This window comes from Ptychodera flava, assembly GCF_041260155.1.
Source record: "Ptychodera flava strain L36383 chromosome 23 unlocalized genomic scaffold, AS_Pfla_20210202 Scaffold_23__1_contigs__length_28996876_pilon, whole genome shotgun sequence".
In the NCBI taxonomy this organism is placed as follows: Eukaryota; Metazoa; Hemichordata; class Enteropneusta; family Ptychoderidae; genus Ptychodera; species Ptychodera flava.
Genome location: NW_027248277.1, coordinates 20,445,342 through 20,463,376, shown reverse-complemented (window position 1 = coordinate 20,463,376; position 18,035 = coordinate 20,445,342). Strand labels below are relative to the sequence as shown.

Here is an 18,035-nt window from a genome sequence, read left to right as displayed (position 1 = left end):
GAGGGCAACTCCACACATCGGCTCTACCAAAATTGTTTAGTATTACGATATGGTGAATAAAAGGATCATTGCATTTATTTTGTGTGGAATACATGGCGAGACACCGGTGAATCGATAGTGCCTTGACCCTTGTCATGTGATTTGGGTCCCCGGTAAACCGGTTTGTTGATTGAGTGATTCGTCTTAACGGTGTTTCGGAACCACAAATGGGGTTCCTTCATCAGTCGCTCTCTTGTTTTGTATCCCATCCGTTTGGTTGTGTGATGAAGTCATCTTCGTCCTCCAGGAGGAGAAGCCAGATTCGTTATTGAGAGAGTTAGCCACTATTGACTGACTCTATAGTGAGCGATCCGGTGTGTGGTGTCATATTATATCTAACATGACCAAGCATCGACCGGAGTTTCTGGACGCTTATAAGGATTTTTGTTTTAGGGCATATTTTGAGCGTTGCTAGTGCTCGTTATGTTAACAGTACATGTTGTCCTAATCTGTCAACGATTAGTTTGTTTTAGGCATTTAAATCTATTATCCGAACTTTAGTTTTGTGTCATTTTTCGTGGACTTGTAATAGATTTCGGGTCGATATTGGTGCCTGCTTTCCGGTGTTTGAAAAGCATGTTGTGAAGGGCTGCTTCGAGAAATAAATCTTGTTTCTCTGTGTTTAGCCATTCCCAGGTTTCATGGTTTCGTTAACAATATTTGCTGTAAACGGCCTTTGAAATCGGTTGGTCTGAGGAGAGTATTGGTTTATTTATTTCATGCCGCCAACTTTGATTACTTATATGGCACCTCTCTCAGTTTTTGATTTTCTTTGCCAGATGATGTTTTCTGTATTGCTCAGCAATCTTTTCAGTTTGGTTGATTGTAGTACCAATTCGATGACAGATTGCATCTTGGTTTTATACGATAAAGTGGCATAAAATGGAGACAAATTAAAAAAAAATGTTTCCCCGTTGTTAAAACCGCTATCGTGAGACCTTTTAACTGTTTGAGCGATATGGGCAAAGTGTGTTTGAATTAACTAATTAATTAATCAGAGTGTTATCAGCATTGTTATTGCAGAAATTTTGTATTCAAGTTCGGATTAGAATTCATTTCAAACAGTGGAATTCAGAACAGTTTGTTTGTAAGATCACAGTTAATACTCATGTTGAAAATAAAGTTGTTCACAGTTTGAAGTTCATAATGGTTTTGTGTTTTTTGAATGAATGGATTTGTCAAAAATTCAGGACAGGCAACTTTCTGGCAGGACAGGCAAGTTTTGAAAGTTACCAGTCCTGATGTCTGGCAAATATTTTGGCCAGTTTCCAACACTGCATACATACATACATACATACATACATACATACATACATACATACGTACGTACATACATCCATCCATCCATCCATCCATCCATCCATCCATCCATCCATACATACATACATACATACATACATACATACATACATACATACATACATACATACATACATACATACATACATACATACATACATACATACATACATACATACATACATACATACAAAGTTAATGGAAGTCATATAGTTTTCTCTGCTGCTCAATCATTGTGACTCTATTACAGTGACTTGTGGCTGTAGCAGAGCCAGTATATTATATTTCGTCGTTGGTCTGGTGTGTTTTACAACAGCACTGTATTGGAATCACCTTACGAGAATTTCACAGAGAAACATTCAGTGAGTAACATACGTTGTTGATACCAAATGTCACACTTGTTGCTAATATTTCCTTACATACTAAAAGTTTATTGACTTATGTTCTTTTCATTGTTTTGTTTAAGCCCGGGCCATCTCACGGAAAAACACATAAAGACCAGCATAAATGGCAAAGGCAAATCGTACAGCAAAACATCTGCTCACCGTCATATAACCTCATCGTCTCGATCTTGCAAACCGTTCACAAAATTCGTCTTCATAAAACCATACAAGACAGGTGGAAGTACAATCTCTTCGTTGTTGCTTCGTTTTGGTATGAAGAATAAACTTGTGGCAGCCTTGAAAAATGAAAGCAGGGAAGATTATTATATAAGACTGAACAGGAAGAAACATCGTCTAGAGATTATATACTACAATTGTAGCAATTTTCCAGGGTATGAGTATCTTTGTTTGCATATTGACATGTATGATCGCCTGTCACTTGAACGTATCATTCCAAATGCCAAGTATTTCACGATTGTACGATCGCCATATACACACCTAAAATCAAAGTTTTACTACGACAGGAGAGATATGAACCTGGTGATGTTACCAGATCCTTTCGCGAGGTACCTCAGAGACATAATGGAGAACGCCAAAGTTGACAAGTTATTATTACATTGGACAAACTCCTTCTCCACCCACTTTGGCCTAGATGTTTATGCAAACAAGACATCTTCACTTGCTGCGTTAGAGAGACTGAACGGAGAGCTCGACCTTGTCATGCTTTTGGAGTACTTCGACGAGTCGCTTGTTTTACTCAAAAAGACAATGTGTTGGGACTTTGAAGACATTATCTATCATCCTTGCAAAGTGCACACTGAGTATCAACCACCGATGACAGATCGATTGCGAGATATTATAACAAAAGTATCACGTGCAGATATACGCTTGTACAGCTTTTTCAACAAGACTTTCTGGGAAAGGGTTGCCAACTATGATGGCGACTTCGAAGCTGATCTTGCAAAACTCAGATCCGTACAGAAGGCTGCGAAGGTCAGGTGCCAGAAAATTCAGGACCATGAATTTTGCCAGAAATTGCAGTCAGACGTCTTCGACCTGAATAAGATAGTGTATGAAGAACAAATGAAATGGCTCTGTTGATGTTGGATTGCCGGCCGCTACAAAAGCACATCATCACAGCTATTGTCGTGGCTATCGTTTTGTGATGGTGGTGTACTACACCCATGGTGTTTCAAGATAAAATTGGACGGCAGCTCGGTCTCTCAGAGAATTCATCGATGCTTTTTCAACAAAATGTCATATTACTCAGTGGCTTAGCATGAATACGTCACCTTTTCTATTTTAATATGCAAACAAAATGTGGTTAACCCATCGGATTGCTCAATCCGGCTGGACCGCTCAATGACAAACGCATTCTTGCACAATGTTGTACACGATGCCATGAAAAATACTTCAGTATTGGCAAGGAACGTTTCATTTAAGTTAGTTTTGATTGACACTGTATTACGGATAACCTGAAATTAAAATCCCACCAAAGTACCGGAATATAATGTCGTTTCAATCTTTTGAATGCTGACAGTATTGTACAGCATAAATTTAAAAAAAACTACATGCCTTTATCCACTATTCCTATTCTTTCAAATTGCACTACTATTACAATGCAGGCCTTTCTTTCAGTGGTACTCTGTGACAGTTTAAATTTATCCGTCCTTTCCGTGCATATAAAATTGTATAAGCAACGAGAGGCATTACTCCGCTTCCTATGCAGTTTCGTATTAATGTAGTTACGGCGTGTCTGTTTTGCATGTGTGTTTGTGGAACTTTCATACAACTCGATTCTCATGAGTCACTTTGACTAATGGATGGCAAGCCAGTTTGTTTCCATAACTGACAAATTAGCTAAATCTGTGTATTCATAGACGCTTGATGATTGATATTAATGTACTTTGTTAAGCTAGGGTGGTAAAAAGTGCATATGTGTACAAGAAATTTGATTTTGGAATTCGATTAAATGTTGATTCACTATACATAGTCTATGGGGAAACTATGGCAATTGTTTCTATAATTATCACATGAACTGGCCCGAATTCCCACCTGTGTGACGTAGAACAGGACGGACAAGAAATCCGAATTACCCCTGTTGTACGTCATCAACCGGAACTTTTTTCTTGCATGGTACCGTTCATACATGCGGGTCGCGACGTGAACATAGACCGATTTGTCGTGACCGATGCCGTGCTCTCGTGACACTTTTTCAAAAAAGGTGACCGGATAAATCCACACATGGAAACATAGAAGGCATGTCCAGCGAAATTTCGAGTCGCTAAAACTATAGCTGTTCCCGAGAATCGAATGGGGATACCGCCGATCGCTTAGCTTAGTAACGTCGCAGCGCCAGTCGAGTCGCCTCGTAAGGCTCAATGTGGACGTCGTACCTGGCGATCCCGGTTGACGATAAACCTGAAATCTTCACCTCAACGGAAGTTCAACTGAATAAATGAGTACAGTATAATCTTCGGGAAAGCGACATACAGGCACAAGCATAAAGTCATTCGACTAACAACGATAAATTTCCTTCATCATACAAAAAATTCCGTAAATTCTTGCTCGGAATCAAACCTGCAGCGCGGCGTAAGGCTGTAGCGCTGTACAGCGAAGACATCAACTGTTGAGCTGTATATGCATGGCAGCGCTGTGGAATCCGATGTACTTCGAAAGTTGACTCAGACAACACTCAAAACAGAGTTTCCGTCAAGTGAAATTAGGATGCATCTTCGGGTGAGATATGTCACTGCAAACATCAAAGTCCTTAAGACGAAAACATTGACGACCCAGATCGGGATTAACGAGTTGACACCGGCATGGCAGAGACCGGTGACGGCAGCGTTGTGGGCATAAAGTACATGCAATGAGGTACACTCTGTGTGTCATCGAACGGAATCTTTCGCGCTCGCCACGGTCGTAAACTTGTGTGATATTTTGAAAAGCCACGGAATCTCTGAGAATGAGAATTACTGTTTCGATCGTGTCGTTGCATTTACTTCATAAATCTATTTGTAAATATTCTGAATAACTCTGAATACTATGGCTATCCGTCGCTAGCACGATGAAAGTTATGTCCACCGATGGCTGACTTGCCTTGGCATCGGTACAGCGCGAGACAATGATTGACAGGTTCACGTGACAGAATCCGTATGTCTGGTTGGTGGAGATACCATTTGATGTAGCAAATTTCAGCTTGATGGGATTTATGAATGAAAGTATCTCCTGGGTGACGGACCGCTTTACTCTTTAAATGAAAGTAATCCGCGTAAGTAAAACACAAATCGCGACGAAATTCATGCAGTTTGTTACGATAATTTTGATCCATTCACGTCAAAAGAAAAATAAGAAGACTGTTCATGTGATAAATATATAATCCCATTGTATTTTTCTCTGTTTGACGTCATCGTATACGAGTGTTTTTCGCGGAGCCGCACAACTTCTCGCCTTCGGCTCGAAGTTGTACGGCTCCGCGAAAGCTCCGCGAAAAACACTCGTATACGATGACGTCAAACAGAGAAAAATACCATGGGATTATATATATAAACCTAGCTAAATCTGTGTATTTATAACGCTTGATTATTGATATTGTACTTGATTAGAGGTTACAAGTACATGTGCGTGCAAGCAAGAAATTTGACTTTGAAAATTTCAATGAAATCCCGATTCTCTATACATTGTAGTCTGTGAGCAAACTATGAATATGAACCTGTGTATTTATAAACGCTTTGTTTATATTAATGTAGTTGATTAGACTAGGGTGGGTGAAAGTAGACGTGTGTGCAAGAAACTTGATAATTGAATTTCAACAAAATGTTGATTCATTATTCATTGTAGTCTATGAGGAAATTATTTCAGAGGTCAGAAGTTGTGCCACGTGGTACTTCCAAATGTCAACGCCACCCAAGGGTCTTAGGGTGAAAAGGTTTAGTGAATCAAATCAGATGAAACATTCGGGGATGTCACATTTTACCATTGATGAATTTGGGGTTTCAAATTTTAGAAATTCAATTTAGAGGTGGGTCGCTTTTTGCATTTCATTTATAGATTAAGTTCCCCTCCCTGTAAAAATGAATCTTCCCTAAACGAAAGTTGTCACATTTGCGTACCAATAGTTTGTGTTTGTGTGAATTGAGGCAACGTGGGACCAATGTTTCCTTATTAATGCTCATCTTATAGTTTTGTGTAACATTTGCGAGTTTCATGGCCGTTTATACCTTTGTTGGCCCGCCACTCATATGAGAACTTTTAGAATCACCGACGGCTTACAGGCTGGCTACATTTAAATAATAACACACGCCAGAAAGGGCAAGATTCGGCTCGGGCAACATCAATATTACCGTCTTGAGCACCAGCGTGCTAGCGTGTGTTATTAATTTTATTACACCGAATAAACACTGCTGTTTTCGAAACTTTGCTTAGAATGCAGTCGATCGAGACTCTCCACAGCGAAGCGTTCTATTTGTTGCTCGTTCGTAATGCTACATGAAGATGAAGGTCAACTTAAATTAACGTCTATAAAACAAAGACATTTCTCGTTTAATCATCAATGTACTAAATGTCCTCTACTTCGGGTGCAGCTAATTTCTTGTACCTTTTCAAAAGCCATTGCTTTACAGAAAATTCCAAGCAAATGTACGCGATGATGTGGTACGCCCAGAAAGGACGCGCGGTATTCCAGAACGTGGTAGCGGGCTATATCACTGCACGCGACCGGGCTATATCACCTAAGCCATGTTCTATCACTTTTTGTTCTATATCACGTGAGTGAGGCTCAGCCAATCACAATACCTGGATAATACGTGAGGTGTAATAATTAAATTTATTACATCTTACGTATTATTCAGGTACTGTGATTGGCTGAACCTCACTCACGTGATATAGAACAAAAAGTGATAGAACATGGCTTATTTGATATAGCCCTGTCGCGTGCGCTGATATAGCCCTGTCGCGTGCAGTGATATAGCCCGCTACCACGTTCTGGAATACCGCGCGTCCTTTCTGCGCGTACCACATCATCGCGTACATTTGCTTGGAATTTTTTGTAAAGCAATGGCTTTTGAAAAGGTACAAGAAATGAAGTACACGACGACGTTTAGTACATTAAACGAGAAAAGCTTGAACAACACTCTCTTCGTTTTTAGACGTTAATTCAACTTCATGTAGCATTGCGATCGAGCATGGAGGTAGCAGAGATCGAGCAACAAATAGAACGTTTCACTGTGGAGAGTCTCGATCGACACTTGACTGCATTCTGAGCAAAGTTTCGAAAACAAGTTTTTGTTCGGTGTAATAAAATTAATAACACACGCTAGCACGGGCAAGATCACGATTTGTTGCCTGCCCTCGGGCTGGTGCTCATGACGGTAATATTGATGATACCCTCGCCTTCGGCTCGGGCATCATCAATATTACCGTCATGAGCACCATCCCTTGGGCGGGCAACAAAACGTGATCTTGCCCTTGCTGTCGTGTGTTATTATTTAAATGACGACGGCTTTGCTATCGTCATTGTACGCATGCGCAGACCTGTTCGCCTATTCTCTCATCGTGGGCTATGCTATCACACGCGGCGGACTGTGCAGTGACCTTAATCTCCGTACAGAGATTGTAGCGCCGTGGAAAATTATAACCTAGGTGGGGAGTCTCAGCAGCAACCACACTAATCTCTGCCACAGGCGACGGTTTCACCAACTTTTTGGGTATTGCGCGTTTTCCATGATATACATTTTCTGTCTTTTTTATATATAATACTTCGAACCAAAAAAAATTAGATAAATGAATAGTACACTAGTTTCAATATCAATCCTCATTTCCGTGAACACTTGCAAAACATAGACCTTGCTCTAGGTTACAGGGATGTAAATTGATGATTCAAAATGTATGCCCCAACGGCTGTCAGCTTTGCAGACGCGATTGCCAAAGTTTTAGCAGATTATTTATTATTTTTATTAGTGTATTAATGTATTATTTTTACCAGTGTGCGGAAAGTGCGATCTCTAGCTGGATTGCTCCTATCCGTTTCCTATTTCCGCCACGTTTATTTAGCCAGTTGGGCGCGCGCAGGACTGAAAGAAGTCAGAGTTTGGAATATTTAAATTTGCCTGCAGCAGAGATTGGTGGGGGTGCGCGGTCAACGACTCGGAGACCCTCTAGGTTGGTTCGAATTATCCACGCAGCGCTGCTGTCCCACTGTGCTTCAATCTCTGTGTGGGAGATTGCAGTGACCCATGACGTGAGAGTCTTGGTATACGATTCAATTCCAGAGTGAGGTCCACGTGTAGAACTTAATATTTTGGAAGTAGCGGCACTGGAGAAATTCGTTTAAGGGCCAGGTGCCGATGATAGATAACAATTTAGATACATTCGCAAAACGTTTGTCGGGTAGAGCCTATACCCTACATCGTGGAGCTGGCTTTATGTCCCGTACCAATTGTTAGCGTGGTATGTATATGACTTTGTGCCCGTTTACGCACGCCCGTTTCGATTCATTTCGATTTATTGCTTCTGTGAACAGGGAAATTAATTTTTTGTGAATTTCAGCACACACTTTTAACATTTAGCAAACTGTTGCGTCTTTGTAGCATTTTTACTTACTTTGTGAGTTTCCTTTCTGTTTCGATCCTGAACGTGAATGTGTGTGAATGACAAAATACCGTACAAGTCAATTGTCATACATATTATTTTTTGTGTTCTGTGGTATTCACTTCACTTTTTCAAGTGCAACACCTATTTTGTAACTTACACTTACTCATCTTTGAAAGGGCTGACGTGTACTAGATGAGACCAATGATTTTTAGGGAGATAATTGGTCAGTCTGACTTCATATATTTACTTACATCAGGAGTAAACTGCAGTGCAAATGGTTGCACCAGGGTTTCTCCCAAAACTATAGTAATTATGAAATTCCTGTACTTCTTTTTAAGATGGTCCATGCCTCGAAATTGAAAGACCGCAATGTTTACTCATACTTGCTATAAAGAAACTTAAATCCATTTCCCCCCCAAAAGAAGTTTTAAAAAAGAGGGGTCACAAAATTTGGTACTAGAAAAACAAATTGCCAAATATTTACTTATTTTCAGCAAAGTAAGAACGTGAAAATTGAGTTTACTTCTTGAATGTTGAAAAGAAGCCCCAACACGCAGATGAAAAAAAAACACAGTAAAAATCCGAGTATCAGTTCTTTAAATAGGCGCATTCTACCTTAGAAAGGTAGAAACGGTGACGTCACTAATGTAAAATTATCGGATAAAACTGAAATACTCGGATGACTACGACCCCCAATGCTTATTAGCCACAGATGGCCTCTAACAAAACAAAAAAGTGACAAACATATATCTCAATAAAACACATAGCAACAAATGTCAATAACTGCAGTGGTGTTATTGTAACTGTAAATTGAGAATTTCACAAAGCCTTTCTACTACAAAAAATTGTGCACTCAATGCCGCTTATCCGACCTACAGAAATCTATTCAGCACATGTCTGTACAAGAAAAATCAATAGCCACTACGACGTTATTAAAATTATTGTATTCAAGGGAAAACGCCAAATGTTCATTTAACCTTCATCACGTGAAAGGCTTGTCTGTTTGATTTTTCGCAAGCTGTTACATCTGCAGAAAAGTGTTCGCTGAAGGTGAGCTAAATTCCGCTCGTGAGCGACCACAAGTAAGTTAAATAGTTGATAATTTTTAAGGTTTCAAAGGGACACTATTTTGGATCATTCATCTCTACAAGATGTTATCGAGATTTTGAGCTGATAAGGATATCTATTGACAGTAAGTAAGTTCGAGCCTGTTCGCGATGAGATGAGTGAAGACATCTGAATGTTTTTTGGGAGTTTACGGAACTACCATTGTCACATTCTTTGCAGATAGACCTCTCTCTCTCCCTTATAAGTAACTACCATGAAAACAGCCACTTCGAAAGGTAAGATATAGTTTGCCATCTTAATAACACATTTACAATATTTAAGAGTTCCATTTTACTGGACCGTGACACGATAATTATTCTTATTGCTTCTCCCAGATTTTATCGGAGAATTTATGATACTAAAATGGAGAAAGGTTCGAAATATTGCTTTCAGTTAACAATATATTAACAAATTCACCGATATTCGATTTATTGGGGTGAATTTTTCATGTCGGTAAGATGACGCAGATAAAAATGGTTGCCAGCAATTTCCAGAAGTTGTAGTCAACAGTTAACAATACATTAACGAATTCACCGATATACGATTTATTGGGGTGAATTTTTCATGTCGGTAAGATGACACAGATAAAAATGGTTGCCAACAATTTCCACAAGTTGTAGTCGTAAAGCCTGGCATTCGGGTTGAAATGTTCAAGCTTTGAGATAAGAATTGTATGATAACCACCACCACACCAGCTGTCTCCAAAATCAAACTGTCATCTCAAACAGTGAAAGGCTATGATTTATTTGCCTTTCATTTGATTTTACAGCAAGCATGCATGCAAGCATGCATCCACCCATCCATCCATCCATCCATCCATCCATCCATCCATCCCTACATCCGTCCGTACATCCATCCGTACATCCATCCATACAAACATCCGTACATCCATCCATACAAAGATACATACGTAATGAAACTCATAGGATTTTCTCTGCTGCTCAATGTTTGTGATTCTATTACAGTTACGTGCGGCTGTAACAGAAGCAGCATGTTCACTTTTGTCGTCTGTATGGTGTGTTTTACGTCAGCTTTTTATTTGAATTACCTTACCAGAATTTCAAGGAGAAACAGTGTGTAAGTGATTTTATTTTTTTGTGTCAAAATTGATGAGTCAGAATTCCTATTGAGACCTCCCAAGGTAATATACAGGCGAACACTCCATGCCAATTGCCAAATCATTACTAATACATATATTTTGTGTCATGGGAACATACTTGAGGTAGTTAGCGAATCGAAAATGAATGATTAAAACGTGTTCTCAAACTCTCTTCAAGCAAACTTTCAGCCGTTCTCTTTCAAGGAAAAGAAATTCCAGTGAAAGTTGCGTTTACCCTTTAAGCTTAAAAAAGACGTAGGCTAAAAGGTTCATTGTACAAGACTAGTATGGGAGTCGGATATCTGTCTGCTTTAGTTAATCCTGCAACAATTTTTCTAAGAGATTGCACTTTCTTCCCATATTACATTGATGATGCTAAATGTTAAATTTGATGCTAATATTACCAGACATGTTAAAAATGTTATTGAACTCTATTCTTTCCGTTGTTTTGCTTAACCTCGGATTATCTTACGGACAAACACATGTTAACACCAGCATAAGAGGCAATGAACAATTGTACAACATATCTACTCACGGTTCTTTGAGCTCATCGCCTCGATCTTGCAAACCGGTCACGAAGTTCGTCTTCATAAAACCAGAAAAGACAGGTGGAAGTACAGTGTCTTCGATGTTGCTTCGATTCGCAATGGAGAATAAGCTTGTGGCAGCGTTGAAAAAAGTAAACAAAGAAGATTATTATATAAGATTGGACAGGAAGAACCACCGTCTCGGGATTTTATACTACAATTGTAGCAATTTTCCAGGATATGACTATCTTTGTTTGCATATTGACATGTATGATCGCCTGTCACTTGAACGTATCATTCCAAATGCTAAGTATTTCACGATTGTGCGATCGCCATACACACATCTGAAATCACGTTTTTACTACGATAGGAAGGATATGAACTTGACAATGTCGCCAGACCCTTTCGCACTGTTCCTCCGTGACATCATCGAGGATGTCAAAGTTGATAAATCATTACTACAGGGTTCAAACTCCTTCTCCGTTCGCTTTGGCCTTGATATTTATGCAAACAAGACATCTTCACTTGCTGCGTTACAGAGACTGAACGACGAGCTCGACCTTGTCATGCTTTTGGAGTACTTCGACGAGTCGCTTGTTTTACTCAAAAAGACAATGTGTTGGAACTTTGAGGATATTATCTATCACCCATGCAAAGTGCACACTGAGTATCAACCACCGATGACCAATCAAATGCGAGATATTATAACAAAAGTGTCACGTGCAGATATACGCTTGTACAACATTTTTAACAAGACTTTCTGGAAAAGGGTTGCCAACTATGATGGCGACTTCGAAGCTGATCTCGCAAAATTTAGATCCGTACAGAACGCTGCAAAGGTCAGGTGCCAGAAAAATGAGGACCAGGAATTCTGTCATAAATTGCAGTCAGATGTCTGCGGACTGAATAAAATAGTGTATGAAGAACAAATGAAATGGCTCTGCTGAAGTTGGATTACCGGGCGCTACAAAATGATATCAACTCAGCTATTGACGCGGCTATGGTTTTGACAGGGCGGTGTAGCGTCTCCTCGAGACTGACTAAGACGATAGCAATGAATGAAAACACAGACACTCCAATAACTTACAGGTGCCTTTTTGGCACAATTTTACTACAGTCAGTAGCGTAGCACCTATATGACACCTTTTCCGTTTTAATATGCAAATAAATTGTGGTCAGCTAAGGTAACTCATTCGTAAATGTATGATTGGGCTGGACTGCCTAATAATAACAGACGCGTTACTGCACAATATCGAGCATGACGCTTGGAAGAATTCTTGGTAATGGGCAAGGAACGTTTCGGTCTGTTGGTAGTGTTGCCTGACATTCTAGCATGAATAACTAAAAATATAAACTCTACCGTATAACTAGAATGTCATTTCGATCTTTTGAATGCAGACAAAATTGTGCAGAATCAGTTTTTTTTAGAAATCCGCATGCTCATCCATTCTTTCCAAATGCACAGTTACTAGCCAGACTTTTCTTTGAATGGTACACTCTGTGACAGCTTGAATTTATCCGTCTCTTATTTTTCATTAAAAAATGTATAGGCAACGAGTAGCATTGCCTTCGCTTTCTATTCAGTTCCGTAATGCTTTAGTTATGGTGTGTCTGTTCTTGCATGAGTGTTTGTTGACCTGTTCAGAAAATTTTAGAAATATTGAGCCGATCGATTTGGCTCGTTAAGCAGGTCATCCGGTATAGTGGTAGGTGGATGGAAATGCAGACAGGCAGGCAGACAGTCAGATCTAGACAGACAGACAGACATGCAGACGGACAAACAGACAGACAGACATACAGACAGACATAGATAGATAGATAGATAGATAGATAGATAGATAGATAGATAGATAGATAGATAGACAGATAGAGCTGTCTATCCATCCATCCATCCATTCATCATACATAGTAAGGTAGGTGTGTAGATAGATTGCGGACCCTTCGTTGAAGGATTGTGCAAAGATAGCATCGTATCAACATTTCCTGCGATGAAGTTTCTGCCGATTCTGACCCAATTCCGCTTAATATCTCTTAAGGTGGAGCTGCATGTTTCAAACAGGGTTTTTTACAATGGAAAATTTCTTATCTTTGATGACAAGGTAACCCCTGATACTACTCGAGTGTGTTAAGGCACGGCTCCCGCAAGGGCGCCCTCTATCGGCGAGTGCGTTTCGGTTTTACTTGCTGAATCGGCACATCCTTCCGTATTAGTCAAACTTTGTATATATATTTTATAAAAACGACTCCGCAAAATAGTATTATGTTGATGAAATCCCCGAAATAATTATTAATTTCACTAAATAACGGTATTTTTGTTCGAAAATGGAATTGTCTGTTCGAGCACAGAATCCAGCCGGTAGACTCCCCCATATCCTGTTAATAACCACACTGTCCGCGTTGACCCCACTTTCCATCACTAGTGCAACCTATACAGTAAGAAATTTCGCCCCCGTATTAATGATTTGCCACAAAATATCAGCTGACCCTTGACGGACGACCTCCAGTACGAGCGTAATTGGGCTTAAACTGTGCCTGCACTTACTTTCTGGGATAAAGAATTGCTAGCATGATATTGACATACATGTCAATATAATATTCAAATCAGCGATTTTAAAAAAATAACAAGTTTAGCGGCTGGATTTTGGCATTTTTCTTGTCGTAATTTAGGACTCTAGCCGGCCCGGGCAATCCCAATGCAGGCCCCTGGGGAAGCCCATCCAGGGACCACATACAATGCTTTATGGGTAGAGACAGCTGACTGTATCCTAGTAACGAGGCGGTCGCGTCCATTTCAGCACCGTACGCATTCAGCGATCGCGTCGGTGCGAGAGCAGTTCTGGAGATCGATAAAATACTCAACCTCGCTTTTATTTCTGACGTTTTTTTTGTACATGTCGTGAGTAGTGACAACCAGTTGTTGCAAAACACCCCTGTCTGTCCTTGATTAATGATGCCGAAAACAAGTGGCGGGCCACAACCGCAATTTTGGTAATGAATGATAAAAGTAATTTAAGTCGAAAACTTGACGCTATTTTCTGAAATGTAATATTTCACTTGAAAGAAGAGTATATGTAGAACATAAACCGACTCTTTTCTTTTACATTATCTGCCCTCATTCTAGAACGGCAAGGACTGGAAGACCGGCACTCAAAAAAGCGAATAAAATCATGATTAGCAAAATTAAAATTCCTCTTTTTCAATTTATAAAAAAGTTTATTGCCAAACAAATCATTCGTTTTGTTATATAACATTTACAGAACATAATGTGAAATTGTCCGGAAATTTGACCCTGGCAGAGTGGAGTTAAATTCTTTGAAAATTTTGAAATTTGGAGGAAAGAGAAGACTGGAAATTTGGTGATTTGCATACATTTGCATAAATTTACACTTCATCACGCATCTTACGATTACTTGGCAAGCGAAATACAACCAATATTTTAATCTGGGGTTAACAAATTCATTAAAATTGAATGAATATTTGCAAAAAAGGTGATTTTTGAGCAAAATACGCTGTGTTGGGCGCAGCATTTTCAAACAAACAAAGGAAACTATCAGTTGGAAAATACGATTTACACCAAGATATAAAACTAATTAACAATTAAATCTGGTCAATACCTACTTTAACCAAATACATTCCTGAAAGATGAAAAATCGATGACAAGAGATTACATGCGTTTTCTGAAGGGAACATTCATCACACTTTGCATGGCATCACGTCTCAAGTTCCTTAACAATGCGAATACTTCATGGGGATATAACAACGACTAATATACAAACTAATTTGCAAAATGAGAGAATTACTACAAGGTACACAGTATTGACATATTTTTTGTGATGACCATTCATCTTTAGCAAAAAGTATATCTGTAGGATTAAACATAAGTGAAAAACTACAGTAACCAAAGATCTTCCTGGCTATTGAAACAATTTCTGAAGGACTTTACAAATTAATTAGTTTGTTCCTATTCAAGATAAACCAGAAAATTACAATCTATTTCTATTGTTTCAAAGTAGTATGCAACTGTCTTAAAATGATGTACAGATACTCCTTTGTCTTTTCATTGTGCATCACTGCTGTTGCACTCACATGCACACACAGGTATAAACACATGTTGAATCTACAGTACTTCTGTTTGTGTGATAAAAACTGTATTTAAAAATCTACGAGTACACAAAATATACAGATTAACAAGATCGTCTGTGTGGTTTCACTGAGTAGAAATGTTACAGGCACATAGTGGTGAACTTCAATATTCAAAAAATGTGAAAAAATACAAGTCATTACTTTTTTCTACGCATGCATTCTTCCTGATAGCATTGGTACACTATTACAATAAGCCCTGCGTATCATATCATATTTAAGTTTATACAATCCTGTTGCCGTGTTTACCCTAAGGGTTGATGGCTATTTTACCATCATTGTACAGAGACAAATATTATATAGCGTTTCACTGTGCGTATCATTGCATAATCTCGAAGTGTACAAAATAATCTTTACATATGCAGGAGAATAATAAACTTTGGATAATATAATGTATAGGAAGTGAAGCCCTTCACATAATATTATGAAAACAGATAATCATGATGTGCAACAGCTCTCGTGTTTTCCAAGGGCTGTACAAAGAATTAGCGACATTACACATGTCATGATTAAAGGAAAACACAAGTGGAAATAAAGAATATATTTATACAACCTACATTGTGTGACTATGTTAAATAGTCTGATTAACTACATAAATTATTAGCTTTTTTCAAAAATACTGCAATTCTCTTATTATGCACATTGAAAGACAAAAGGCAACTGAACATGGAATTTGACCTTTATATACTCTGTCTGTTCAGACAAGTATTACGAGAATTCAACAATGAATGTAGGACAAAATACCAAGTAAAGAAGAATTACTATTGAATAGTGTAAGAGGTAATAAGCAGAGCAAAAGTATTTACGGATTAAAATCAAAATCGAAACTGAAAGCAGTATGGCAGGTAACCAGATGTTTTTGACTGGTAACTTACCCGACACTCTATCACTGGCATTTTGAGGTACTTGTTGTAGATATCAAGCAGATAACATTCTTCATTTTGCCATCTAAACAATAATATAACACTGCTCTCCGCATTGTTTGTAAATACTTTTTCTCCTGTATATTTTTATCTCTTTTCACTTCCCCCTGCAAAGGCTTGGTGCTACACAAGGATATTGCTAAAGATAAAACACCAGCGATTTTGTAGAATGTACTAATAAACAAAATTTAAATACAAACAAATGGGGATTCCAAACAGAGAAATCATTTGCATACGTCACTGCCAGCTTCTGCTGCTGGCAGCGTACATTGTTGGTGGCGAACTTTGTTCGAGAACTTACATTTAATCATAGCTTAAGCATCCAAACAGACCTGTTGTTTGACCGAAGATGGAAAAATCTGCTTTTAAATAGAACTATGCAAGTTTATAATAATGTCAACAAATCTGAGTCAGGTAACCCCTAAGATAGTCGCAATCATACCCATCCGTAATCCATAACACTAGGTCAAAATTCGTAATACACTAGTTTTAAACACAGACACAAAACAGCACAGCACAGACAGTAAAGCACTGGTACACAAAACAAAGTCAAATTCATGAAAAAAAGATATATGAACCTTTGGCCGAAAGGCCAAGAAGTGATGTCAGGTGTTTCGAAAATAGTAAGCGCATCCTGCCCCACATGTGGCATCAGCCATATATCAATTTGTAAGTCAAATAATCCTGCATGGGAAAGCGATTAGACGAAGAGATTCTGAGAAGAAGGTTTTTGTATTTTTCTATTTGCTAAAAAAGCAAAAGTTGCATCAAAATACAGTATTGTAGGTTTCCTCATGGTTTGTAAAAAGCTGAAACAGGTCAGCCATAGTGGACTCCACATTAAATTTCAGAGCAATCTCAGAATCAGTTCAAGAAAAAAAAAATACCAAAAATTCTAATATACTAATTCCACAACGAAAAATTAAACCTGACTGAGGTAAGTCAATGGAAGTTCCATTGAGGTTTCCATAGAAACAGATAGTCGGTTTCGGAGAACCAGACTTTGATCTCAAACTGACAATTATTGTCCAAAAAATACAAGTATGCAAAATGTTGTCACATTGTAAATAAATCTCAAAAAGGTCAATCAAAGGAAACAGCCTGATAAATTTCAAAGCAATCGGACCGGCTGTTTTTTAGAAGAAGCTTGAAAGTGAAAGTTGATAGATACCCACGACTATGACGACGAAGACAACAACATATGACAAACGAGGGCTGATGGCATACAAGCATCTATCTGATAGGCTCTGCATCACAGACAGTGGCGGTATTAATAACTGTCTGCACATGAAGGTATACAACTGTCCGCCTCTTAGTTCCTACATTTAGGCTGGACAAAGTTGATCATTTGCCCATTACAGACACATTCAATGATAGTGCTTTCATTTTGAATCTTTAGGTCGGAAGAATGATATCATTAGTAAAGTGCCAAGTATTAAGCCAAGTTTGGGCTGCTCTAAGCAATGGAAGATGGTCAAACCTCCTTTTCAATATAGCTTGCCGATCAGTCCTTGGATACTCTGGTGCAGATGGTTACCAGTTAATTAATGTCTTACGCTTTTCTTTGTCATACAGTACAGAGAAAATAACAGCAGTATGGCCAAATAAGACAGCACTGATCCTGGCTAAAGCCACCTAGTGGTAAACAGTTTGCTGTTCCACTTTTCTGAGAAGACTGCAAAGCGAAACAGAAGGCAGATAGAATTGATATTGTCAACATGCCCCTTTGCCTATTCAGCAGAAGGTAGGAGCAGAAGAAATAGATACTTCGACTATATCAGAACCTGGCTGATGGCAAAAGATATGTTATCCAAATACCTCCATGAATTCCGATCTCCATTTTTGAATCCCCAGAAAGCTGGGTCATAATTAGCAAAAAAATATGATTTAAGATGGAAAAATCAGCCATCTGACATGTAATAATAGT

General features: G+C 38.7%; 1 protein-coding gene across 2 annotated transcripts in view; it reads left to right on the top strand.

Annotated features, from left to right (window-relative positions):
* The window catches only part of LOC139124087 (galactosylceramide sulfotransferase-like), a 5,950-nt gene extending 2,242 nt beyond the window's left edge, over positions 1–3,708 (top strand). The window contains exons 2-3 of one of the 2 annotated variants that reach the window (XM_070690222.1): positions 1,589–1,700; positions 1,805–3,708. In XM_070690222.1, coding sequence (XP_070546323.1) covers positions 1,589–1,700; positions 1,805–2,822 — 1,130 coding nt within the window. In that variant the 3' untranslated portion in view covers positions 2,823–3,708. The remainder of the gene's footprint in view (positions 1–1,588; positions 1,701–1,804) is intronic. The other variant, XR_011549859.1, reaches the window with a different exon arrangement.
* The last annotated feature ends 14,327 nt before the right edge of the window (positions 3,709–18,035 follow it).